This window comes from Tachyglossus aculeatus, chromosome 14 (genome assembly GCF_015852505.1).
Source record: "Tachyglossus aculeatus isolate mTacAcu1 chromosome 14, mTacAcu1.pri, whole genome shotgun sequence".
In the NCBI taxonomy this organism is placed as follows: Eukaryota; Metazoa; Chordata; class Mammalia; order Monotremata; family Tachyglossidae; genus Tachyglossus; species Tachyglossus aculeatus.
Window position 1 is genome coordinate 1,845,664 of NC_052079.1, and position 25,887 is coordinate 1,871,550.

The window sequence follows — 25,887 nt, forward strand, 5'->3', positions numbered from 1 at the left end:
TATTATTATTATTATTATTATTATTATTATTATTACTAAGCATTTGGGAAGTACAAGTTGAAATCTTCTGGACCTCAGAGGCGGGAAGCTTGCCCAGGGAGGCCGTTGGACGCCGCGTGTGTAGTCCCGGGCTTCCGGCCCTCAATCGATACCCCTCGGTCATTTCTCCATCTTCGGAGGCTTGGGGGGCGGTGGGGATTTGGAGCCAATCCCGATCCAAAAAAACACAGCATCCATGCCACAGACCCAAATCAACAGCTGCGGCGGAAAGGGAATTCCCGGTCCAATCCTTTCCGTCCTAAATTGTAATCAGCGACATTGGATGTGGGGGCCGGAGCACTGAAAACATTTAGTAATGGGCTTTGGTCCCCCTGGCTCAATGAAAAGGGCATTTATAAATATTAATACGGAATCCCAGCCAAGGAACAGTACATAACGATAATGAGAATCACCCCAAATCCCATCACTTTTGACACCGCCCTCGCACCAGTTTAAGGATTAGCGGGTGAACTTTGGAGTTAAAAATAGTACTTCCCATGATCACCGAGGAGAGTGTCCAGAATCCGGCCGTCTCCCCGCTGCATTATGAATTCCCGTTGGGTCGCGGCTCCGGACCCCAAATTTCTGCCTCATTCCCCCCTGGAAGGGTCCACGGGATCGGGGGCTTGGGTTAGAACAGTGCCCAGCGCTTAGAACAGTGCTTTGCACGTAGTAAGCATTTAATAAATGCCATCATTATTATTATTATTAAAAGGACTGTGTCCAACCTATTTATCTCTTATCTATCCCAGTGATTAGAAGAGCATCTGACACATAGTAAGCGCTTGACAAATGCTATCATTATTATTATTATTATCATCATCATTATTAGAGAAGCAGCGTGGCTCAGTGGAAAGAGCATGGGCTTTGGAGTCAGAGCTCATGGGTTCAAATCCCAGCTCCACCACTTGTCAGCTGGGTGACTTTGGGCAAGTCACTTCTCTGGGCCTCAGTGACCTCATCTGTAAATTGGGGATGAAGACTGTGAGCCTCCTGTGGGACAACCTGATCACCTTGTAACCTCCCCAGTACTTAGAACAGGGCTTTGCACATAGTAAGCACTTAATAAATGCCATCATTATTATTGTTATTATTAAAAGGACTGTGTCCAACCTATTTATCTTGTATCTACCCAGTGATTAGAAGGGCATCTGACACATAGTAAGCGCTTGACAAATGCTATCATTATTATTAGTATCATCATTATTAGTACTTTTTTTTGCATCTGTCGGTCCAACTTTTCCGGACGGGATTCTGCTGCTCCGTGTTCTCTCCCCACCACCTCAGTCCCTGACCTGCCAGCTCTCCGGACACCTGATGCTAGACAAATGCTATCATTATTATTATTATCATCACCATCAGTAGTAGTACTTTTTTTTTTTTTGCATCTGTCGGTCCAACTTTTCCGGATGGGATTCTGCTCCCCCGTGTTCTCTCCCCGCCACCTCAGTCCCCGACCTGCCAGCTCTCCGGACACCTGATGCTAGACAAATGCTATCATTATTATTATCATCACCGTCATTAGTAGTACTTTTTGGTTTTTTTGCATCTGTCGGTCCAACTTTTCCAGATGGGATTCTGCTCCCCGGTGTTCTCTCCCCGCCACCTCAGTCCCCCCACCCCCCAGCTCTCCGGACACCTGATGCTAGACAAATGCTATCATTATTATTATTATCATCACCATCATTAGTAGTACTTTTTTTGCATCTATCGGTCCAACTTTTCCAGACGGGATTCTGCTCCCCCATGTTCTCTCCCGGCCACCTCAGTCCCCCCATCTGCCAGCTCTCTGGACACCTGATGCTAGACAAATGCTATCATTATTATTATTATCATCATTATTAGTACTTTTTTTGCGTCTGTCGGTCCAACTTTTCTGGACGGGATTCTGCTCCCCCATGTTCTCTCCCTGCCACCTCAGTCCCCCCATCCACCAGTTCTCCGGACACCTGATGCTAGACAAATGCTATCATTATTATTATTAACATCATTATTAGTACTTTTTTTGCATCTGTCGGTCCAACTTTTCTGGACGGGATTCTGCTCCCCCGTGTTCTCTCCCTGCCACCTCAGTCCCCCCATCCGCCAGCTGTCTGGACACCTGATGCTAGACAAATGCTATCATTATTATTATCATCCTCATTATTAGTCCTTTTTTTGCATCTGTTGGTCCAACTTTTCCGGACGGGATTCTGCTCCCCCATGTTCTTTCCCTGCCACCTCAGTCCCCCCATCCGCCAGCTCTCCGGACACCTGATGCTAGACAAATGCTATCATTATTATTATCATCATTATTAGTACTTTTTTTTGCATCTGTCAGTCCAACTTTTCCGGATGGGATTCTGCTCCTCCGTGTTCTCTCCCCACCACCTCAGTCCCCCCATCCGCCAGCTCTCCGGACACCTGATGCTAGACAAATGCTGTCATTATTATTATCATCACCATCATTAGTAGTACTTTTTTTTTGCATCTGTGGGTCCAACTTTTCCGGATGGGATTCTGCTCCCCCGTGTTCTCTCCCTACCACCTCAGTCCCTGACCTGCGAGCTCTCCGGACACCTGATGCTAGACAAATGTTATCATTATTATTATTATCATCACCATCATTAGTAGTACTTTTTTTTTTTTTTGCATCTGTCGGTCCAGCTTTTCCGGATGGGATTCTGCTCCCCCGTGTTCTCTCCCTGCCACCTCAGTACCCCCACCCCCCAGCTCTCCGGACACCTGATGCAAGACAAATGCTATCATTATTATTATTATCACCATCATTAGTAGTACTTTTTTTCTTTGCATCTGTCGGTCCAACTTTTCCGGATGGGATTCTGCTCCCCCGTGCTCTCTCCCTACCACCTCAGTCCCTGACCTGCGAGCTCTCCGGACACCTGATGCTAGACAAATGTTATCATTATTATTATTATCATCACCATCATTAGTAGTACTTTTTTTTTTTTTGCATCTGTCGGTCCAACTTTTCCGGATGGGATTCTGCTCCTCCGTGTTCTCTCCCCGCCACCTCAGTCCCCGACCTGCCAGCTCTCCGGACACCTGATGCTAAGCTCTCTGCCGCTCCTTGTTTGTTCTGGAAGCCGTTTCCCCGGTTGTGGGCCGGAGCATCGGAGAGGGGAAGGAAGCCCGCCCGGAGGAGGAGGAGGAGGAGGAGAACTGAGAACGCAGCCTTCCTGGCAGTTCTCCCTCTGCTCGCCGGCTGCCCACGTCAACCAGAAGCCGTGCGGCCTAGTGCGTGGAGCCCGGGCGTCAGAAGGACCTGGGTTCTAATCCCGGCTCCACCACTCGTGTGACCCTGGGCAAGTCACTTCTCTGGGCCTCAGTTCCCTCATCCGTAAAATGGGGATGAAGACTGCGTGAGACAGGGACTGCGTACAATTCGATTAACTTGCATTTATACCCCGGCGCTTAGTGCAGTGCCTGGCACATAGTAAGTGCTTAACAAATACCCCCTCCAAAGTACCAAACCCAGCGGACAGAGACGCGTCTTTCCAAGGGGCTGCGGCCAGTCCCGGGCAAGTCACTTCTCTGGGCCTCAGTTACCTCATCTGCAAAATGGGGATGAATAATAATAATAATGATAACATTTATTAAGTGCTGTTTTAGGCGCTGGGGAGGTTACACGGTGATCAGGTTGTCCCACGGGGGCGTCTCACAGTCTTCATCCCCATTTTACAGAGGAGGGAACTGAGGCCCAGAGAAGTGAAGCAACTTGCCCAAAGTCACCCAGCTGGCAATTGGTGGAGCTGGGATTTGAACCCACAACCTCTGACTCCAAAGCCCGGGCTCTTTCCACTAAGCCACGCTGCTTCTCTTTATCTGCTGGCGGGGTCGGTGTGGATTACTGCCGTCGACAGGATGAGAGCACAGGGTTTCCCGAGGCCCGGAGATCATTTTTCCAGGGGGAGAAGAAGGATTAAGAGTGGGAAGTACAAAGCAGCGCAAGCAGACTGAGAGACTCCTGGCCCGAGGGGCGCCCCACGGGTGGGTCAGCGGAGGGGGGCCCCGGGGGGCGTCCAGACCGCTCCCCGGTCTCCCCCGTCTCCGGGTCCGCACGTGGGGAGAAGGATCTGGGGCCGGGGCCCTGGGAAAGCCATCGACGGCCGGGTTTCGACGTGAGGAAAAAGACCCCCCCATATCCAGCTTCCAGGGGCTGACATCCCAAAGCGGGATGCGGGCCCGGATGGGCTAGGAGATGCCGACAGAGTTGGTGGGGGGGAAATAATAATAATAATGATGATAATTTTGGTATTTGTTAAGCGCTTACTATGTGCAAAGCGCTGTTTTAAGCGCCGTCTCTAGATGTTGCCAACTTGGACTTCCCAAGCGCTTAGAACAGTGCTCTGCACAATAAATGCGACTGAATGAATGAATGAATGGGGGGGGGGGGATACAAGGTGATCAGGTTGCCCCACGGGGGGCTCAAAGTCTTAAAATGCCCATTTTACAGATGAGGTGACTGAGGCACAGAGAAGCTGACTTGCCCAAAGTCACACAGCTGACAAGTGGCAGAGCCAGGATTTGAACCCATGGCCTCTGACTCCAAAGCCCGGGCTCTTTCCACTGAGCCACGCTGCTTCTGTAGCATTCATTCATTCATTCATTCAATCGTATTTATTGAGCGCTTACTGTGTGCAGAGCACTGGGCTAAGCGCGGCGTGGCCTAGTGGCTAGAGCCCGGGCCTGAGAGTCAGGAGGACCTGAGTTCTAATCCTGGCTCCGGGCTAGGAGGTGCCGACGGAGTTGGTGGTGGGGGAAAGGATTCATTGTCATTCATTCAGTCGTATTTATTGAGCGCTTACTGTGTGCAGAGCACTGGACTAAGCGCAGCGTGGCCTAGTGGCTAGAGCCCGGGCCTGAGAGTCAGGAGGACCTGAGTTCTAATCCCGGCTCCGTCACTTGCCTGTTGGGTGACCTTGGGGGAGTCACTTCACTTCTCTGAGCCTCAGTTCCCTCATCTCTAAAATGGGGATTAAGACTGTGAGCCCCATATGGGACAACCTGATCAACTTGTATCCCCCCAGCGCTTAGAACAGTGCTTTGCACATAGTAAGCGCTTAACAAATGCCATTATTATTATTATTATTATTATTATTATCATTGTTATTATTCTCTGGGCCTCAGTCCGGAAAACGGGGATGGAGGCCGTGAGCCCCACGTGGGGCAGGGACTGTGCCCAGTCTGATTTAATAATAATAATAATAATGGCATTTATTAAGCACTTACTATGTGCGAAGCACTGTTCTAAGCGCTGGGGATGTTACAAGGCGATCAGGTTGTCCCACGGGGGGGCTCACAGTTTTAATCCCCATTTTACAGATGAGGGAACCGAGGCCCAGAGAAGTGAAGTGACTTGCCCAAAGTCATACAGCTGACAGTTGGTGGAGCCGGGGTATGATTTGCTTGCATCTACACTAGCGCTTAACTGGCATAAAGGAAACACTTAAATAGCCTGGGCTTTGGAGTCAGAGGTCATGGGTTCGAATCCCGGCTCCGCCACTTGTCAGCTGGGTGACTCTGGGCAAGTCACTTCTCTGGGCCTCAGTTCCCTCATCTGGAAAATGGGGATTAAGTCTGTGAGCCCCCCGGGGGGACAACCTGATTACCTTGTATTTACCCCAGCGCTTAGAACAGTGCTTTGCACACAGTAAGCGCTTAATAAGTGCCATCATTATTAGACTGTAAGCTCAATGAGGGTGGGGAACGTGCCTGTTATTCTCTTGTAGTCTCCCAAGTGCTTAGAAGTGTGCTCTGCACATGGTAAGCGCTCAGTTAGGTCCACCTCCAAAATGTATTTATTTCTGTCACTGTCCATCTCCCACCTCTGGACTGTAGGCTCACTGTGGGTAATAATAATAATAATAATAATAATAGCATTTATTAAGCGCTTACTATGTGCAAAGCACTGTTCTGTGTCTACCAAATATATTTCTTTCTGTCACTGTCCATCTCCCACCTCTGGACTGTAGGCTTACTGTGGGTAATAATAATAATAATAATAATAATAATAATAATAATAGCATTTATTAAGCACTTACTATGTGCAAAGCACTGTTCTGTGTCTACCAAATATATTTCTTTCTGTCACTGTCCATCTCCCGCCTCTGGACTGTAGGCTCACTGTGGGTAATAATAATAATAATAGCATTTATTAAGCGCTTACTATGTACAAAGCACTGTTCTGTGTCTACCAAATATATTTCTTTCTGTCACTGTCCATCTCCCGCCTCTGGACTGTAGGCTCACTGTGGGTAATAATAATAATAATAATAATAATAATAATAATAATAATAATAGCATTTATTAAGCGCTTACTATGTGCAAAGCACTGTTCTGTGTCTACCAAATATATTTCTTTCTGTCACTGTCCACCTCCCGCCTCTGGACTGTAGGCTCACTGTGGTAATAATAATAATAATAATAATAGCAGCATTTATTAAGCGCTTGCTATGTGCAAAGCACTGTTCTGTGTCTACCAACTATATTTCTTTCTGTCACTGTCCGTCTCCCGCCTCTGGACTGTAGGCTCACTGTGGGTAATAATAATAATAATAATAATAATAATAATAATAATAATAATAGCATTTATTAAGCGCTTACTATGTGCAAAGCACTGTTCTGTGTCTACCAAATACATTTCTTTCTGTCACTGTCCATCTCCCGCCTCTGGACTGTAGGCTCACTGTGGGTAATAATAATAATAATAATAATAATAGCATTTATTAAGCGCTTACTGTGTGCAAAGCACTGTTCTGTGTCTACCAAATATATTTCTTTCTGTCACTGTCCATCTCCTGCCTCTGGACTGTCATCTCACTGCGGGGCGGGGAAAGTGTCTACCAACCCCGTGGCCTGGGAGGGAGTCAGGAGGACCTGAGTTCTAATCTCAACTCTAATTAATTTATTATTTTACTTGTCCATATTGATTCTGTTTATTTTATTTTGTTAATACGTTTTGTTTTGTCGTCTGTCTCCCCCTTCTAGACTGTGAGCCCGCTGGTGGGTAGGGGCCGTCTCTAGATGTTGCCAACTTGGACTTCCCAAGCGCTTAGTCCAGTGCCCTGCACACAGTAAGCGCTCAGTAAATACGACTGAATGAAGGAATGCTCCAGTTCGCTCTTCCCCCGCCCTCCTCCTCCTCCTCCCCCAGAGGGTCAGTCTCTTCAATCGAGTCACGTCGTTCGGTCATTCAGTCGTTATTTATTGAGCGCTTACTGTGTGCAGAGCACTGGACTAAGCGCTTGGAAAGGACAATTCGGCAATAAAAGAGACAATCCCTGTCCACACGGGGCTTAGAGTTTAGAAGGGGGGAAGACAGACGTCAAAACAAGTAAACAGGCGTCAATAGAAATAAATAGAATTATAGATATATGCACATCAAACCAGGTAATCAGGCATCAGTGGAAATAAACAGAATTTTAGGTATATAAAAAATAGAATTACATATAAATGTACATATACATTGCATATATACACGTGTATATATGCATTATAATATACATATATTGCATTATATGCATTTATAATAATAATAATGATGGCATTTATTAGTACAGTGCTCTGCACACAGTAAGCGCTCAATAAATACGATTGAATGAATGAATGAATGAATTTGTTAAGTGTTTACAATGTGCAAGTTCTAAGCGCTGGATTTATGTATGTATCTATAATCTATAATTTTATTTCTATTGATATATATATTGTATATATATTGTATATGCACACACACACATGTGTATATAATATATACAAAATATAATATCAGTAGGAATGAATAGAATTATAGATATATACACATCAAAACAGGTAAACAGGCATCAATAGAAATAAATAGAATTATAGGTATATAAAAAATAGAATTATATATAAATGTATATATACACATGTATATGTACATTATAATGTACATGTATTATATACATTTATAATAATAATGATGGCATTTATTAAGCGCTTACTATGTGCAAAGCACTGTTCTAAGCACTGGGTTTATGTATGTATCTATAATTCCATTTCTATTGATATATTATATTGTATATATATTATATACACACATATATATGTATACATAATATACATATACAAAATATAATATATCAATAGGAATAAATAGAATTATAGATATATACACATCAAAACAGGTAAACAGGCATCAATGGAAATAAACAGAATTATAGGTATATAAAAAATAGAATTATATATAAATGTATATATACATATATACACATGTATATAGACATTACAATGTACATATATTGTATTATATACATTTATAATAATAATGATGGCATTTATTAAGCGCTTACAGTGGGCAAAGCACTGTTCTAAATGCTGGATTTATGTATGTATCTATAATCTATAATTCTGTTTCTATTGATATATATTGCATACACATTATATACACACATGTATGTATATATAATATCCATATACAAAATATAATATAATATCAATAGGAATAGAGTTATAGATATATACACATCAAAACAGGTAAACAGGCATCAATAGAAAGAAATAGAATTATAGGTATATAAAAAATAGAATTGCATGTAAATATATATATTCACATGTATATATACGTTATAATATACATATATTGTATTATATACATTTATAGTAATGATGGTATTTATTAAGCGCTTACTATGTGCAAAGCACTGTTCTAAGTGCTGGATTTATGTATGTATCTAATCATCATCATCATCATCAATCGTATTTATTGAGCGCTTACTGTGTGCAGAGCACTGGACTGAGCGCTTGGGAAGTCCAAGTTGGCAACATCTAGAAATAGTCCCCCAACAGTGGGCTCACAGTCTAGAAAGGGAGCCCACTGTTGGGTAGGGACTGTCTCTATATGTTGCCAATTTGTACTTCCCAAGCGCTTAGTACAGTGCTCTGCACATAGTAAGCGCTCAATAAATACGATTGATGATGAAAGGGGCGACAGAGAACAAAACATATTAACAAAATAAAATAAATAGAATAAATATGCCCCCACGTGGGACAACTTGATCACCTTGTATCCCCCCCAGCACTTAGAACAGTGCTCTGCACATAGTAAGTGCTTAACAAATGCCATTATAATAATAATAATAATAATTATTATTCCCCAGGCACCGGTCAGCGTCGGCGGAAGCGCCCAGGAGCGGGTTTAACGTTCGCGACGGGACTGACCTTCGCTGACGGGACTGACCTTCGCTGGGGCTCCTCCCGCCGTGTCGGCCGTCCAAACCGCCCATCCGTCGCCAAATCCTCTCTGGGGCAGAGATGGTGCCACCCTCCGCGCGACGGGTCGAGTTTCACGTCCGGTAAGGTTGGTTAGCGTGACGCCACTGAGGACGGAAGGCGCCCTGCCCACGCTAATGAAGCCGCCCGGACGCAAAACAATAATCGTAATAATGATGATGGTGGCATTTGTTAAGCGCTTACTATGTGCCAAGCACCGTTCTAAGCGCTGGGGGGGATTCAAGGTGATCAGGTTGTCCCACAGGGGGCTCACAGTCTTCATCTCCATTTTACAGTTGAAGTCACCGAGGCACGGGGAAGTTAAATGACTTGCCCAAAGTCCCACGGCTGACAGTTGGCGGGGCCGGGATGTGAACCCGTGACCTCTGGTTTTGGGAGAGGACAATAGGACAATAACGAGACACATTCCCTGCCCACAGCCAGGAGAGTCTGGACCGCCGACTTGTCTGGTCTCCCCCGGCCCGGGGCATGTAGACTTAACAGTGGCACAGGCCTTCTGTAGCTTCCTGTGTCTGTATAATAATAAAAATGGCATTTATTAAGCACTTACTATGTGCAAAGCACTGTTCTAAGCGCTGGGGAGGTTACAGGGTGATCAGGTTGTCCCACAGTGGGCTCGCAGTCTTCATCCCCGTCTTACAGATGAGGTCACTGAGGCCCAGAGAAGTGAAGTACTGTTGGGTAGGGACCGTCCCTATATGTTGCCAACTTGTACTTCCCAAGCACTAAGTACAGTGCTCTGCACACAGTAAGCGCTCAATAAATACGATTGATTGATGTGTCTTGCCCAAAGTCACACAGCTAAGTGGCAGAGCTGGGATTCGAACCCATGACCTCTGACTCCAAAGCACGGGCTCTTTCCACTGAGCCATGCTGCTTGTTTGTGTCTGTCCTGCATCCCCGGGGCCGATTGGGCCTTTAGGAGCAGAGTTGTCCTCATCCTTTGGGATTTGGGCGGGAGGGGGGGGGGCGGGCTGCCAACTTGTACTTCCCAAGCGCTTAGTACAGTGCTCTGCACACAGGAAGTGCTCAATAAATACAATTGAATGAATGAATGCATGAGGAGAGGAATGCATATTACTCTATTTTACTTGTACGTCTATTCTATTGATTTTATTTCGTTAATATGTTTTGTTTGGTTCTGTCTACCCCTTCTAGACTGAGCCTGCTGTTGGGTAGGGACCGCCTCTAGATGTTGCCAACTTGGACTTCCCAAGCGCTTAGTCCAGTGCTCTGCACACAGGAAGCGCTCAATAAATACAACTGAATGAATGAACGCATGAGGAGCGGAATGCATATTACTCTATTATTTTACTTGTACATATCTATTCTATTGATTTTATTTAGTTACTATGTTTTGTATTGTTCTCTGTCTCCCCCGTCTAGACTGTGAGCCCACTGTTGGGTAGGGCCTGTCTCTAGTTGTTCCCAACTTGGACATCCCAAGTGCTTAGTACAGTGCTCTGCACACAGGAAGCGCTCAATACAATTGAATGAATGAATGCATAAGGTGAGGAATGCATATTACTCTATTTTACTTGTATATAGCTATTCTATTGGTTTTGTTTCATTAATATGTTTTGTTTCTGTTCTCTGTCTCCCCCTTCTAGACTGTGAGCCCGCTGTTGGGTAGGGACCGCCTCTAGATGTTGCCAACTTGGACTTCCCAAGCGCTTAGTACAGTGCTGGGCACACAGGAAGTGCTCAATAAATACAATTGAATGAATGAATGCATGAGGAGAGGAATGCATATTACTCTATTTTACTTGTACATATCTATTCTATTGATTTTATTTCGTTAATATGTTTTGTTTTGTTCTCTGTCTCCCCCTTCTAGACTGTGAGCCCACTGTTGGGTAGGGACCGCCTCTAGATGTTACCAACTTGTAATAACTATGTGCAAAGCACTGTTCTAAGCGCCTGGGGGATACAAGGCAATCGGGTTACTTCCCAAGCGCTTAGTCCAGTGCTCTGCACACAGTAAGTGCTCAATAAATACGATTGCTTGATTGAGGATTTCTGCCCACATGTCGACCGAGTAACTCGGGTCTCGCTGTTCTCAGGCCGCAGGGCGGAGGCTGATGAGACGGGGCGCGGCAGACCTCGAGGATGACGACGGGACCCCGGTGCGGAGAGTGGGGCGATGCCGCCCGGCGCGGCCCTCGCTTCCGAAGTCCGGTCCGAAGCGCAGCCCCCAACGTGACCCTTCTGGCCCCGCAACCCGCGGGGGTCCCGTGACAGCAGACTCCACGCCGGGAGCCCCCCGCTTCGGTAAAGTGTGCCCGCGCCGACACGACAAGACACCCGCCCATTGGGGTAAGTTAAATACCTGTTTTATTTTGGGGGGTCACACTCATCCGCGTCCTTGCTTTCTAGGAAGACTCGGTCCCGGCGGGACTTGGAGTCTGTACCTCCTCCCGGTCACATTTAGGGGACGGGGGACCATCGTATTTATTGAGCGTTTACAATGTGCAGGGCGAGGCACTTCACTTCTCTGTGCCTCGGTGACCTCATCTGTCAAAGGGGGATGAAGACCGTGAGCCCCACGTGGGACAACCTGATCACCTTGTATCTACCCCAGCGCTTAACAGGGCTTGGCACGGAGTAGGTGCTTAACAAATACCATCATTACTATTATTATTACTAAGCGCTTGGGAGAGGACAATACAACAGGGCTGGGAGACCCGCACTCTTCCCACAAAAAGCTTAGTGGAGGCAACCGGAGCGGGGAATTCTCCCCACCCCAAATCCAAGCACCCCCCCACCGACACCGTGGGACTCTTGTGGGCAGGGAATGCGTTGGTTGCCTAATAATAATAATAATGATGGCATTTATTAAGCACTTACTGTGGGCAAAGCACTGTTTCAAGTGCTGGGGAGGTTACACGGTGATCAGGTTGTCCCACGGGGGGCTCACCGTCTTCATCCCCATTTTCCAGATGAGTGAACTGAGGCCCAGAGAAGTGAAGCGACTTCACCCTGCTGACAGTTGGCGGAGCCGGGATTTGAACCCATGAGCTCTGACTCCTGTATATATGTTTGTGCATATTTATTTTATTCTGTTAACATGTTTTGTTTTGTTGTCTGTTCTAGACTGTGAGCCCACTGTTGGGTAGGGACCATCTCTATATGTTGCCGACTTGGACTTCCCAAGCGCTCGATAAATACGATTGAATGAATGAATGACTCCAAAGCCTGGGGCTCTTTCCACTGAGCCACACTGCTTCTCCAGCTGTTGTACTGAGTACTCCCAAGTGCTTCGTACAGTGCTCTGCACACAGTAAGCGCTCAATAAATACAACTGAATGAATGAATGAATGACTCCAAAGCCCGGGGCTCTTTCCACTGAGCCACGCTGCTTCTCCAGCTGTTGTACTGGGTACTCCCAAGTGCTTCGTCCAGTGCTCTGCACACAGTAAGCGCTCAATAAATACGATTGAATGACTGAATGAATGACTTCAGAGCCCAGGCTCTTTCCACTGAGCCACGCTGCTTCTCCAGCTGTTGTACTGGGCACTCCCAAGCGCTTAGCACAGCGTTCTGCACACAGCAAGCGCTCCGTCACTACAGCGGATCCAGTAAGCGTCCCCGGGGAAGTCCGCGGCGGCTCGGCCCGGCCTCTGGGCCTCGGCATCTCGCCGGGAAGGCCCTGGTCCTGGACGGCTTACTGACGGTGTGACAAAGGCCACTCCAGACCCATGCCTACATGGCATCCTGCAGCATTTTAAAAGAGAATTAGCGGTTTTAATTATGGCCGTGGCCTGAAAGGGAACCTGGCAGGCCCCGCGGGAAGTAGAGGGGGGGACCCTTTGATCAGGCCTCGGGGCGAGGACAATGCCAAGGAACTGTGACGGGGCCGGTATGGGGCCTTTCCCCGCTGAATGACTCACCAGTCATCGCTGAATGCGGCCGGGGCCCCGAGCCCTCCCTCTTCATTAGCCGGCCTTTCTCCGGAGCGCCCCAGTCTCGGAGCCCCACAATGGGGGCCGACCCCGGCCTCGACTGAGGAAGTGCCCGAGGACTCTGAGTGACTTTATTCACTCCAACAGGCTGCTATTAATTAGCTGCCATAATGAGAGAAAAGGGCTATTATTTGCATTTCCTAGCGTGGGCCCTTTGGTGATATGTAGACAAGATGTTTGGGACAAAAATGAATTTACCCAGGGGAGGCGGGGGGTGGTGGTGGGGGGACGCTCCCAATTAGGGGGCCGGAGAGGGGGGCTCAGCCTCGGCCGGCCGCCCTCAGGGCCCGCAGGTCCCGGCGGAGGAGCCGGATGGCGGTGGCGATCTCCCCGCGCTGGGGGTCGTCCGGGGCGCCCTCCGCGTACAGGCGGAAGTGTCGGATGCTGTCGGCCAGCAAGGTGGCGGGGTCCCCGCCCCCGCCCCGCAGAAGCCGCTCGCAGGCGATGGCGTAGTTCTTGTGCCAGTTCACCGGGTGCTCCTCCGGCGGGGCCACCAGCTCCTTGTACAGCTGAAAAACGGGGCGGGGGGCGACCAGGGACTTGGGACACCCCACCCCCCCCCCCATCCCAACCCAATCCTCGCCCGACGGCCCAAACCACCGGGTGTTTGGGGCCTGGGGTGTGACCTTGGGCAAGCCGCCTCACTGCTCTGGGCCTCGGTGACCTCATCTGTCAAATGGGGATGAAGACCGGGAGCCCCCCCGGGGGACAACCTGGTCGCCTTGTAGTCACCCTGGTGCTTGGAACAGCGCTGGGTGCACAGGCGACAAAAACAAATCGTTTTATTCCTCTTAAAATTCAGTGACTGAAATCCAAAGGAGGTGAAACTTATTGGACTCTTGCAAGTGGAAGAGTGGGATTGGCCTACTTCAAGGCCCTACTGAGAGCTCACCTCCTCCAGGAGGCCTTCCCACACTGAGCCCCCTCCTTCCCCTCCACCATCTTACCTCCTTCCCTTCCCCACAGCACCTGTATATATGTTTGTACAGATTTATTGCTCCATTTATTTATTTTACTTGTACATATCTATTCTATTTATTTTATTTTGTTAATATGTTTGGTTTTGTTCTCTGTCTCCCCCTTCTAGACTGTGAGCCCGCCGTCGGGTAGGGACCGTCTCTAGATGTTGCCAACTTGGACTTCCCAAGCACTTAGTCCAGTGCTCTGCACACAGTAAGCGCTCAATAAATACAATTGATTGATTGGCCCAGGTCCTGGCTCCTTCTGCTCGCTAGGAAGAGAGAGGATGCAAGGACAGAGGCAGCAGGGCTGCCTCCCCCAGACCCTCACACTGGTGAGACCCCCCCCCCCCCCCCCCCCCAACCCCTGCTATGGGGAACTGGTGTCGCTTGCTCCCCAAAGTCCTTCCTCATATCAGGTTGACTCTCTGCCAGGATGCATTCATTCAGTCGTACTTATTGAGCGCTTACTGTGTGCCGAGCACTGGACTAAGCGCTGGGGAAGTCCAAGTCGGCAACATCTAGAGACGGTCCCCACCCGACAGCGGGCTCACGGTCTAGAAGGGGGAGACAGACACTTTGGCCCCCATGTCCAGGAGCAGCCTGGTGAGCAGCCAGGGGACCTGCCAACTGGTAAGTCACCTCCCTGGGGGCACGTAATAATAATAGTAATTACGGCATTTATTATTATTATTAATGGTAATAATAATAATAATAATAATAATGGCATTCCCCTTCTAGACTGTGAGCCCACTGTTGGGTAGGGACCATCTCTGTATATTGCCAATTTGGACTTCCCAAGCGCTTAGTACAGTGCCCTGCACACAGTAAGCACTTAATAAATACGATTGACTGACAATGAATGCATTTATTAAGCGCTTACTGTGTGCAAAGCACTGCTCTAAGCGCTGGGGGAGGTTACAAGGTGATCAGGTTGTCCCACACGGGGCTCTCAGTCTTTATCCCCATTTTCCAGATAAGGTAGCTGATGCCCAGAGAAGGGAAGTGACTTGCCCAAAGCCACACAGCTGACAATGGGTGGAGCTGGGGCTTGAACCCATGACCTCTGACTCCAAAGCCCAGGCTCTTTCCACTGAGCCACGCTGCTTCTCATAATAATGGCATTTATTAAGCGCTTACTACGCGCAAAGCACTGTTCTAAGCGCTGGGGAGGTTACAAGGTGATCAGGTTGTCCCACGGGGGGGCTCACAGTCTTAATCCCCATTTTACAGCTGAGGGAACTGAGGCCCAGAGAAGCGAAGTGACTTGCCCAAAGTCACCCAGCTGACAATTGGTGGAGCCGGGGCTTGAACCCATGACCTCTGACTCCAAAGCCCGGGCTCTTTCCACTGAGCCACGCAGCTAACCTCCCCAACGCTTAGAACAGGGTTTGGGAGGGAAGACAAGGAGTTCAGTCCTGGCCATGTTGAGTTTTAGGTGGCGGGCAGACATCCCTCATCTGGAAAATGGGGATGAAGCCTGTGAGCCCACTGTGGGACAACCTGATCATTTTGTAGTCATTCATTCAATCGTATTTATAACCTCCAAATCGTATTTGCAATAATAATAATAATGGCATTTATGAAGCACTTACCATGTGCAAAGCACTGTTGCTAGCTTGTACTTCCCAAGCACTTAGTACAGTGCTCTACAGCCCGTGGCCTCCTAAACCATCGCCCTTTTTAATACTAATAACGGTAATAATGATAATGGCATTTATTAATCGCTTACTCTGTGCCAAGCACTGTTCTGAGCACTGGATACAATACTTCCTCTCCCCCTCCCCCCATCTTACTTCCTTCCCTTCCCCACAGCACTTGTATATATGTCTGTACATATTTATTACTCTATTTATTTGTTTTGTACATATCTATTCTGTTTATTTTGTTAGTATGTTCGATTTTCTCTGTCTCCCCCGTTTAGACTGTGAGCCCACAGCACCTGTATATCTGTATAGATGTCTGTACATATTTATTCCTCTATTTATTTTACTTGTACATTATCTATTCTATTTATTTTATTCTGTTAGTATGTTTGGTTTTGTTCTCCGACTCCCCCTTTTAGACGTGAGCCCACTGTTGGGTAGGGACTGTCTCTATTATGTTGCCAACTTGTACTTCCCAAACGCTTAGTACAGTGCTCTGCACACAGTAAGCACTCAATAAATACGATTAATTGATTGATTGCACACAGTAAGCGCTCAATAAATACGATTGATTGATTATTATTATCGCCCGCCCGCGGCTGGGCAGGGCCGTTGCCCTCCTCCTCCCCGTCCCCCGAGGGCCCGGTGCCACTTACGCTGTGGGCGAGGGCGTAGAGCTGGGCCTTGGCGGTGGCGGGCACGCTGGCCGTGTCGGCGAGGTTGAAGATGAAGAAGGCGGTCTTCATCCTGGAGGAGAAGAGCCCCGGCCTGGGTCACGGGCCTGGCCGGCCCCGCTCGCAAGGTGGGTGACGGCTCCCCCAGCCCCACCTTGCCCCCCGGGCTTGTATATGCACTTGTACATAATCCTATTTATTTTATTTTGTGAATATGTTTGGTTTGGTTCTCTGCCTCCCCCTTCTAGACTGTGAGCCCGCTGTTGGGTGGGGACCATCTCTATAGGTTCATTCATTCAATCGTTCAATCCTATTTATTGAGCGCTTATTGTGTGCAGAGCACTGGACTAAGCGCTTGGGAAGTACAAGTTGGCAACATGCGGAGTCCCATGTGGGACAACGCAATACTATATAACAACACGAATAATCTAATATGAATATAAATGATATAAATGTAGGACTATATAACAACAATAATGTAATATATTAAAATCAATAACAAAAATGCAATCACATATAATGACACGAATAATCTAATATGAATATAAATGTCATACTATATAACAACACGGCCTTCCCAGACTGAGTCCCCCTCTTTCCTCTCCCCCCCATCCCCCCTTACCTCCTTCCCCTCCCCACAGCACCTGTATATATGTATATATGTTTGTACGGATTTATTACTCTATTTTATTTGTACAGATTTATTCTATTGATTTTATTTTGTTAATATGTTTTGTTTTGTTCTCTGTCTCCCCCCTCTAGACTGTGAGCCTGCTGTTGGGTAGGGACCGTCTCTATATGTTGCCAGCTTGGACTTCCCAAGCGCTTAGTCCAGTGCTCTGCACACAGTAAGCGCTCAATAAATACGATTGAATGAATGAACTGGCCTACCTGGGGGCCTCCATTTTGCTGCCTGTTCCCCTCGACCGCTGAATTGTCTGGCGCGGAGGATCCTGTATCCGACAGAGCGCTTAGCGTACTATTTGGCACCTTGACTAAGCGCTTGGTAAATCGCACTTACTAATAATAATGATGATGGCACTCATTAAGCGCTTACTATGTGCAAATCACATAGTACTATGTGCTTCCTCTCCCCCTCCTCCCCCTCTCCATCCCCCCTGCCTTACCTCCTTCCCTTCCCCACAGCACCTGTATATATGTATAGATGTTTGTACGGATTTATTACTCTATTTATTTATTTTACTTGTACATATCTATTCTATTTATTTTATTTTGTTAATATGTTTTGTTTTTTTCTCTGTCTCCCCCTTCTAGACTGTGAGCCCACTGTCGGGTAGGGACCGTCTCTAGATGTTGCCAACTTGGACTACCCAAGCGCTTAGTCCAGTGCTCTGCACACAGTAAGCGCTCAATAAATACGATTGATTGAGTCAGAGGTCATGGGTTCTAATCCCACCTCCGCCACCTCTCAGCTGTGTGACTTTGGGCAAGTCACTTCACTTCTCTGGGCCTCAGTTCCCTCAACTGGAAATTGGGGATGAAGACGGTGAGCCCCTCGTGGTCAGAGGTCATGGGTTCTAATCCCACCTCCGCCACCTATCAGCTGTGTGACTTTGGGCAAGTCACTTCACTTCTCTGAGCCTCAGTTCCCTCACCTGGAAAATGGGGATGAAGACTGTGAGCCCCCCGTGGGACGACCCGATCACTTTGTAACCTCCCCAGCGCTTAGAACAGTGCTTGGCACATAGTAAGTGCTTAAGAAATACCACAATTATTATTATTACAACAAAACCATCTAACAGACACATTCCCTGCCCTCCACAAGCTTACAGTCTAGGGGGGGACCCACCCTGGGAGACTCAGGTTCTTGTCTGCTGGGGCACCCCGGACCCGTCGCTTCCCTTCTGTGGGCCTCAGTTTCCTCGTCTGGAAAACGGGGATCAAATGCATCAAGAGCTGGTTTCCCCCCCACCCCCGTCCTCCACCGGAAGCTCCGATTATCCCGTGTCAACTGCAGTGTTTGAGGCCAGACAGCGCTGAAGCACCGTAAGCGCTCAGTAAATACCGTCACCATCGTAACGCGTGCACCGGAACAGAGAGCTTCACCTTGCCTGCCACATCTCCTCGTTGGCGACCGCTTCCCAAGAAGATGGATCAAACCTGAAAGATCGTCAACGTGAGATCACTGGCTTTTGCCCGGTGGGGGTTTTCCCCCCTCCTCATCCCCATCGTTAGTACTGATTTTCATCTTAATATTTCTAAGATAATTTAGTAACCCTAAATTATTGAAATAATTAATAATGATCAGACAGTTAACAATGATGGTATATGTTGAGCCCACTGATGGTATATGTTGAGCCCACTGTTGGGTAGGGACCGTCTCTATATGTTGCCAACTTGGACTTCCCAAGCGCTTAGTCCAGTGCTCTGCACACAGTAAGCGCTCAATGAATACGATTGAATGAATGAATGTTAGAGCACTTACCATGTGTCCAGCGCTGTCCTAAGCGCTGGGGAGAGTACAACCAAACAACAAACAGATCTGCACAGGAAAAACGTTCAAAACCTAAAAATAACGATGTTCATGTAGCTAGAATTCTATTTATTCTGACGGTTTTGACACCCGTCTCCATGTTTTGTTGTCTGTCTCCCCCTTCTAGACGGTGAGCCCATTGTTGGGTAGGGACCGTCTCTATCTGTTGCCGACTTGGACTTCCTAAGCGCTTTGTCCAGTGCTCTGCACGCAGTAGGCGCTCAATGAATATGACTGAATGAATGAATGGCACAGTTGGGCAGGAAGGGGGTTGGCACTCATTCATTCATATTTATTGAGTGCTTACTGCGTGCAGAGCACTGTACTAAGCGCTTGGGAAGTCCAAGTTGGCAACATATAGAGATGGTCCCTATCCACCAGTGGGTTCACAGTCTAGAAGGGGGAGACGGACAACAAAACAGAACATATTAACAAAATAAAATAAATGGAATAAATATGTATAAATAAAATAGAGTAATAAATATGTGCAAACATATATACGTATATACAGGTGCTGTGGGGAGGGGAAGGGCAGGGAGGAGAAGGAGGATGGCACTCCATTCATTCATTCATTCAATCGTATTTATTGAGTGCTTACTGTGTGCAGAGCACTGTACTAAGCGCCTGGGAAGTCCAAGTTGGCAACATCTAGAGACGGTCCCTACCCAACAGCGGGCTCACAGTCTAGAAGGGGGAGACGGACGACAAAACAGAACATATTAACAAAATAAAATAAATGGAATAAATATGTACAAATAAAATAGAGTAATAAATATGTGCAAACATATATACATATATACAGGTGCTGTGGGGAGGGGAAGGGCAGGGAGGAGAAGGAGGATGGCACTCCATTCATTCATTCAATCGTATTTATTGAGTGCTTACTGTGTGCAGATCACTGTACTAAGCGCCTGGGAAGTCCAAGTTGGCAACATCTAGAGATGGTCCCTACCCAACAGCGGGCTCACAGTCTAGAAGGGGGAGGCAGACGACAAAACAGAACATATTAACAGGATAAAATAAATAGAATAAATATGTCCAAGTAAAATAAATAGAGTAATAAATCTGTACAGACATACTACCCACCAGTGGGCTCACAGTCTAGAAGGGGGAGGCAGACGACAAAACAGAACATATTAACAAGATAAAATAAATAGTGTCCAAGTAAAATAAATAGAGTAATAAATCTGTACAGACATACTACCCACCAGTGGGCTCACAGTCTAGAAGGGGGAGGCAGATGACAGAACATATTAACAAGATAAAATAAAAAGAATAAGTATGTCCATGTAAAATAAATAGAGTAATACATCTGTACAGACATACTACCCACCAGTGGGCTCACAGTCTAGAAGGGGGAGGGAGACGACAAAACAGAACATAGTAACAAGATAAAATAAATAGTGTCCAAGTAAAATAAATAGAGTAATAAATCTGTACAGACATACTACCCACCAGTGGGCTCACAGTCTAGAAGGGGGAGGCAGACGACAAAACAGAACATATTAACAAGATAGAATAGAGTAATAAATCCGTGCAAACATATACCCATCTATCCAGGTGCTTTGGGGAGGGGAAGGAGGTAAGGCGGTGGGGGGGGGGGGGGTGCTCAGCCTGGGAAGGCCTCCCGGAGGAGGTGAGCGCTCCTTACCTCCCGTATCGTTCTGTCCAGTTGTACAGGTCCCGCGTGAGCCCGATCCACTCGCGGGCGTCGAACGGCAGCCCGGCCGGGACCAGCTTGTCGCAGGAGCCCCAGGGCCACAGCGCGTGGCTCTTCCGCCACGTGGGATCGCCCTCGTGGAGCCCGATGCAGGCGAAGGTCTCCCTGCTGGCCAGACGCGCGGGAAGATGGGCTGGGAGGGGACCCGCCCACCCCCCGCCGGCCGCGTGGGAGACCGGACACTCGACACCGTAAGCTTGTTGAGGGCAGGGGTTGCCGCTGTTCTGTTCATTCATCCAGTCGTATTTATTGAGCGCTCACTGTGTGCAGAGCACTGGACTAAGCGCTTGGGAAGTCCAAGTTGGCAACATAGAGAGATGCTCCCTACCCAACAGTGGGCTCACAGTTTGCACGTATTTATTACTCTATTTTACTTGTACATATTTATTTTATTTTGTTAATATGTTTTGTTTTGTTCCCCGTCTCCCCCTTCCAGACTGTGAGCCCGCTGTTGGGTAGGGACCGTCTCTAGATGTTGCCAACTTGGGACTTCCCAAGCGCTTAGTCCAGTGCTCTGCACACGGTAAGCGCTCAATAAATACAATTGAATGAATGAATGGTACATATTTATTCCTCCATTTATTTTACGTGTACGTATTTATTTTATTAATTTTATTTTGTTAATATGTTTTGTCGTCTGTCTCCCCCTTCTAGACTGTGAGCCCGCTGTTGGGTAGGGAGCGTCTCTAGATGTTGCCGACTTGGACTTCCCAAGCGCTTAGTCCAGTGCTGTGCACACAGTAAGCACTCAATAAATACAATTGAATGAATGGTACATATTTATTACTCTATTTATTTTACTTGTACATATTTATTTTATTTTGTTAATATGCTTTGTTCTCTGTCTCCCCCTTCCAGACTGTGAGCCCACTGTTTGGTAGGGACCGTCTCTAGATGTTGCCGACTTGTAATTCCCAAGCGCTTAGTACAGTGCTCTGCACATAGTAAGCGCTCAATAAATACAGTTGAGTGAATGAATGAATGAATGGTACATATTTATTCCTCTATTTATTTTACTTGTACATATTTATTTTACTTTGTTAATATGTTTTGTTGTCCATCTCCCCCTTCTAGACTGTGAGCCTGCTGTTGGGTAGGGACCGTCTCTATATGTTGCCAACTTGTAATTCCCAAGCGCTTAGTACAGTGCTCTGCACACAGTAAGCGCTCAATAAATATGATTGAATGAATGAATACAAGGTGATCAGGTTGTCCCACCAGGGGGGCTCACAGCTTTAATCCCCATTTTCCAGATGAGGGAACTGAGGCCCAGAGAAGTGGAGTGACTTGCCCAAAGTCACACAGCAGGCGGGTGGCGGAGCTGGGATTTGAACCCGTGACCTCTGACTCCAAAGCCCGGGCTCTTTCCACTGAGCCACGCTGCTTCTAAGTGCTTAAGGGCATAGGCGATGCAGAAGGGAGGGCGAATTCTCCACCTGCCAGACTATATGCCTGTTAGGGCATATAAGCGCTTAGTACAGTGCTCTGCATCATCATCATCATCAATCGTATTTAATGAGCGCTTACTATGTGCAGAGCACTGTACTAAGTGCTTGGGAAGTCCAAGTTGGCAACATACAGAGACGGTCCCTACCCAACAGTGGGCTCACAGTCTAAAAGGGGGAGACAGAGAACAAAACCAAACATACTAACAAAATAAAATAAATAGAATAGATATGTACAAATAGAGTAATAAATATGTACAAACATATATACATATATACAGGTGCTGTGGGGAAGGGAAGGAGGTAAGATGGGGGGGATGGAGGGGGGACGAGGGGGAGAGGAAGGAAGGGGCTCAGTTTGGGAAGGCCTCCTGGAGGAGGTGAGCTCTCAGCAGAGCCTTGCACACTCTGCACACAGTAAGCGCTCAATAAATACGATTGATTAGGGGCTGGAAATGTGTCTCGATTTATTGTTGTACAATCCGAAGACCGTAGTACAGCGCTCTGCACACAGTAAGCGCTCAATAAATCCCTGCACGTTCCCCGCCCACATCCATGGGAGGGTCCAACCGCCAGCCCGCTTTGGTTTCTCTGATTCTGAATGCCTGCCTTTCCTCTCCCCTCGCTCCGAGCGATGGCCAGCGATCACCTGGTGACGTTTCCTGCATCACCACGGTAACCTCGCCCGGGGCCAGGAAAATCGGGGCAAGAGAACCATCCGGGGCCCCGCTGCTCCCTAAACGATCGATCCGAAGGGAAGCCCGGGGGCCTAGGAAGAGCCGCGACGCCAGAGGAACACTTACTGCCTGTTGGCTTTAAGGAAGCTGTCCAGATTAAAGGTGACCATCCCGCCGGGCAGCGTTCCTTCAACGGGATTCCACCGGCTCCCGGGGAAGCGGACATGTGGCAGGTGCTTGGCCAGCTTGGGCAGGTACCACTCATAAGTCATCATCTACGAGGAAAAGCCGTATGGTGTGATGGGTAGGGACTGTCTCTATATGTTGCCAATTTGTACTTCCCAAGCGCTTAGTACAGTGCTCTGCACATAGTAAGCACTCAATAAATACGATTGATGATGATGATGATGTGCAAACAACATCCATGTGATGGGATTTGAACCCATGAACTCTGACTCCAAAGCCCGGGCTCTTTTCCACTGAGCCGCCCTGCCACTGAATTGTACAGATTTATTACTCTATTTTACTTGTACAAATTTATTCTATTTATTTTGTTGATGATGTGCATATAGCTTTAATTCTATTTGTTCTGACGACCTTGACACCTGTCTACATGTTCTGTTTCATTGTCTGTCTCCCCCTTGTAGACTGTGAGCCCGTTGTTGGGTAGGGACCGTCTCTAGATGCTGCCAACTTGGACTTCCCAAGCGCTTAGTACAGTGCTCTGCACACAGTAAGCGCTCAATAAATATGATTGAATGAATGAATGATTCTCCCTCATTGGATCCTCCAAACTTTGAGGGTTTTGAAGTCCGTCTGCCATCACCGCTCCGTCTGCGTGAATACCTTTTGTGTGCAGGCAGTGGGCTGAGCGCCTCTGTATTCACTGGCAGAGTAGGAAGCTAAAAGACACAGTCTCAGCCCTTTATGGGCTGTACTTGGACTTCCCAAGCGCTTAGTCCAGTGCTCTGCACACAGTAAGTGCTCAATAAATACAATTGAATGAATGAAAGGGCTCACACTCCAAAAGCACCGATATCTGGAACTCACCCTGATTTTCTACACCCTAATTTCCCCTCCTCGCTGTTGCCTCTGCAGTTGGCTGTGTATTCTCAATCGATCAACTGTATTTATTGAGCACTTACTGTGTGCAGAGCACTGTACTAAGTTTTGGGAAGTACAAGCTGGCAACATATAGAGACAGTCCCTACCCAACAGTGGCTCCATCACTTTTCTGCTGTGTGACCTTAGGCAAGCCACTGAACTTCTCCGAGCCTCAGTGACCTCATCTGTCAAATGGGGATGAAGACCGTGAGCCCCCCGTGGGACAACCTGATGACCTTGTATCTTCCCCAGCGCTTAGAATAATAATACTAACAGTAATGGCATTTGTTAAGCGTTTACTATGTGCGGAGCACTGTTCTAAGCGCTGGGGGGATACAAGGTGATCAGGTTGTCCCAAGTGGGGCTCACAGTCTTAATCCCCATTTTACAGATGAGGTCACTGAGGCTCAGAGAAGTGAAGTGACTTGCTCAAGGTCACACAGCAGACATGTGGCCGAGTCGGGATTTGAACCCATGACCTCTGACTCCAAAGCTCGTTCTCTTTCCACTGAGCCACGCTGCTTCTCAATAATAATGACATTTATTAAGCGCTTACTATGTGCAAAGCACTGTTCTAAGCGCTGGGGAGGTTACAAGGTGATCAGGTTGTCCCCTGGGGGGCTCACAGTCTTAATCCCCATTTTACATTTTATTTATTTTACTTGTACATATCTATTCTATTTATTTTATTAGTATGTTTGGTTTTGTTCTCTGTCTCCCCCTTCTAGACTGTGAGCCCACTGTTGGGTAGGGACCGTCTCTAGATGTTGCCAACTTGTACTTCCCAATCAATCAATCAATCAATCAAATTCATTGAGCGCTCACTGTGTGCAGGGCACTGTACTAAGCGCTTGGGAAGTACAAGCTGGCAACATATAGAGACAGTCCCTACCCAACAGTGGGCTCACAGTCTAGAAGGGGGAGACAGAGAACAAAACCAAACATACTAACAAAATAAGATAAATAGAATATAGGTACAAGTAAAATAGAGTAATAAATATGCACAAACAATAAATAGGTACAAAGAAGTGAAGAGTGCTTAGTACAGTGCTCTGCACACAGTAAGCACTGAATAAATACGATTGATTGATTGATTTACAGATGAGGTCACTGAGGCATAGAGAAGTGAAGTCACCCAGCTGACAAGTGGCGGAGCCGGGATTTGAACCCATGACCTCTGACTCCAAAGCCTGTGCTCTTTCCAATGAGCCACGCTGCTTCTCTAACAGTGCTTGGCCCATAGTAAGCGCTTAACAAATACCATGATCATTAATTAGTATTACGACCAGACGGGTCCAAGGGGCCAGTGGCTAAACAGATGCCAATCTCGCCCCCCGCTCCAGGGGTGGTCCCGCACTCACCTCCTGATCCACGAGCGAGATGTCGGGCCTCAGCCCCTCGCAGTAGTGCGCGTAGCGGAGCGAGTTGCCCGGCAGGTCTCCTCGGAGCAAGACGATGGCGCCGGGGGGCATGGAGGACAGGATGCTCTCGGCAAACTTGGCAATCACGTAGTTACCGCTTCGGTCGCACGTGCTGAGTCCGGAGGGGACGGGAGAGAAACGGAGAGGGTCGGCCGCCCGCCCCATCACAGCTGGGACTCGCCCCTGCTTCCGCCCAACAGCGAAAATTCGCGGCTCCTTAATGGTTTGATCCTCTTTAGAGGCAAGTGTCTTAGAAGAGCGTAATAGACCTTTCTCCAGGGGAGGGAGGAGACTTGGGCCCCTTGAGGTGGGGAGTTAGCAGTGCTCCGCACACAGTAAGCGCTCAATAAATACGATTGCATGGATGAATGGTACATATTTATTCCTCTATTTCTTTTACTTGTACGTATTTATTTTATTTTGTTAATATGTTTTGTTGTCTGTCTCCCCCTTCTAGGCTGTGAGCCCGCTGTTGGGTAGGGACCGTCTCTAGA

General features: G+C 47.5%; 1 protein-coding gene across 1 annotated transcript in view; it reads right to left on the bottom strand.

Annotated features, from left to right (window-relative positions):
• Window positions 1-13,013: 13,013 nt before the first annotated feature.
• The window catches only part of TMEM260 (transmembrane protein 260), a 49,469-nt gene continuing 36,595 nt past the window's right edge, over window positions 13,014-25,887 (bottom strand). Inside the window, exons 11-16 of the mRNA XM_038756713.1 lie at window positions 25,334-25,505; window positions 22,995-23,143; window positions 20,678-20,854; window positions 18,600-18,653; window positions 16,515-16,605; window positions 13,014-13,762 (exon numbers count right to left, since the gene is read on the bottom strand). Of these exons, the coding sequence (XP_038612641.1) occupies window positions 13,514-13,762; window positions 16,515-16,605; window positions 18,600-18,653; window positions 20,678-20,854; window positions 22,995-23,143; window positions 25,334-25,505 (892 nt within the window). The 3' untranslated portion in view covers window positions 13,014-13,513. The remainder of the gene's footprint in view (window positions 13,763-16,514; window positions 16,606-18,599; window positions 18,654-20,677; window positions 20,855-22,994; window positions 23,144-25,333; window positions 25,506-25,887) is intronic.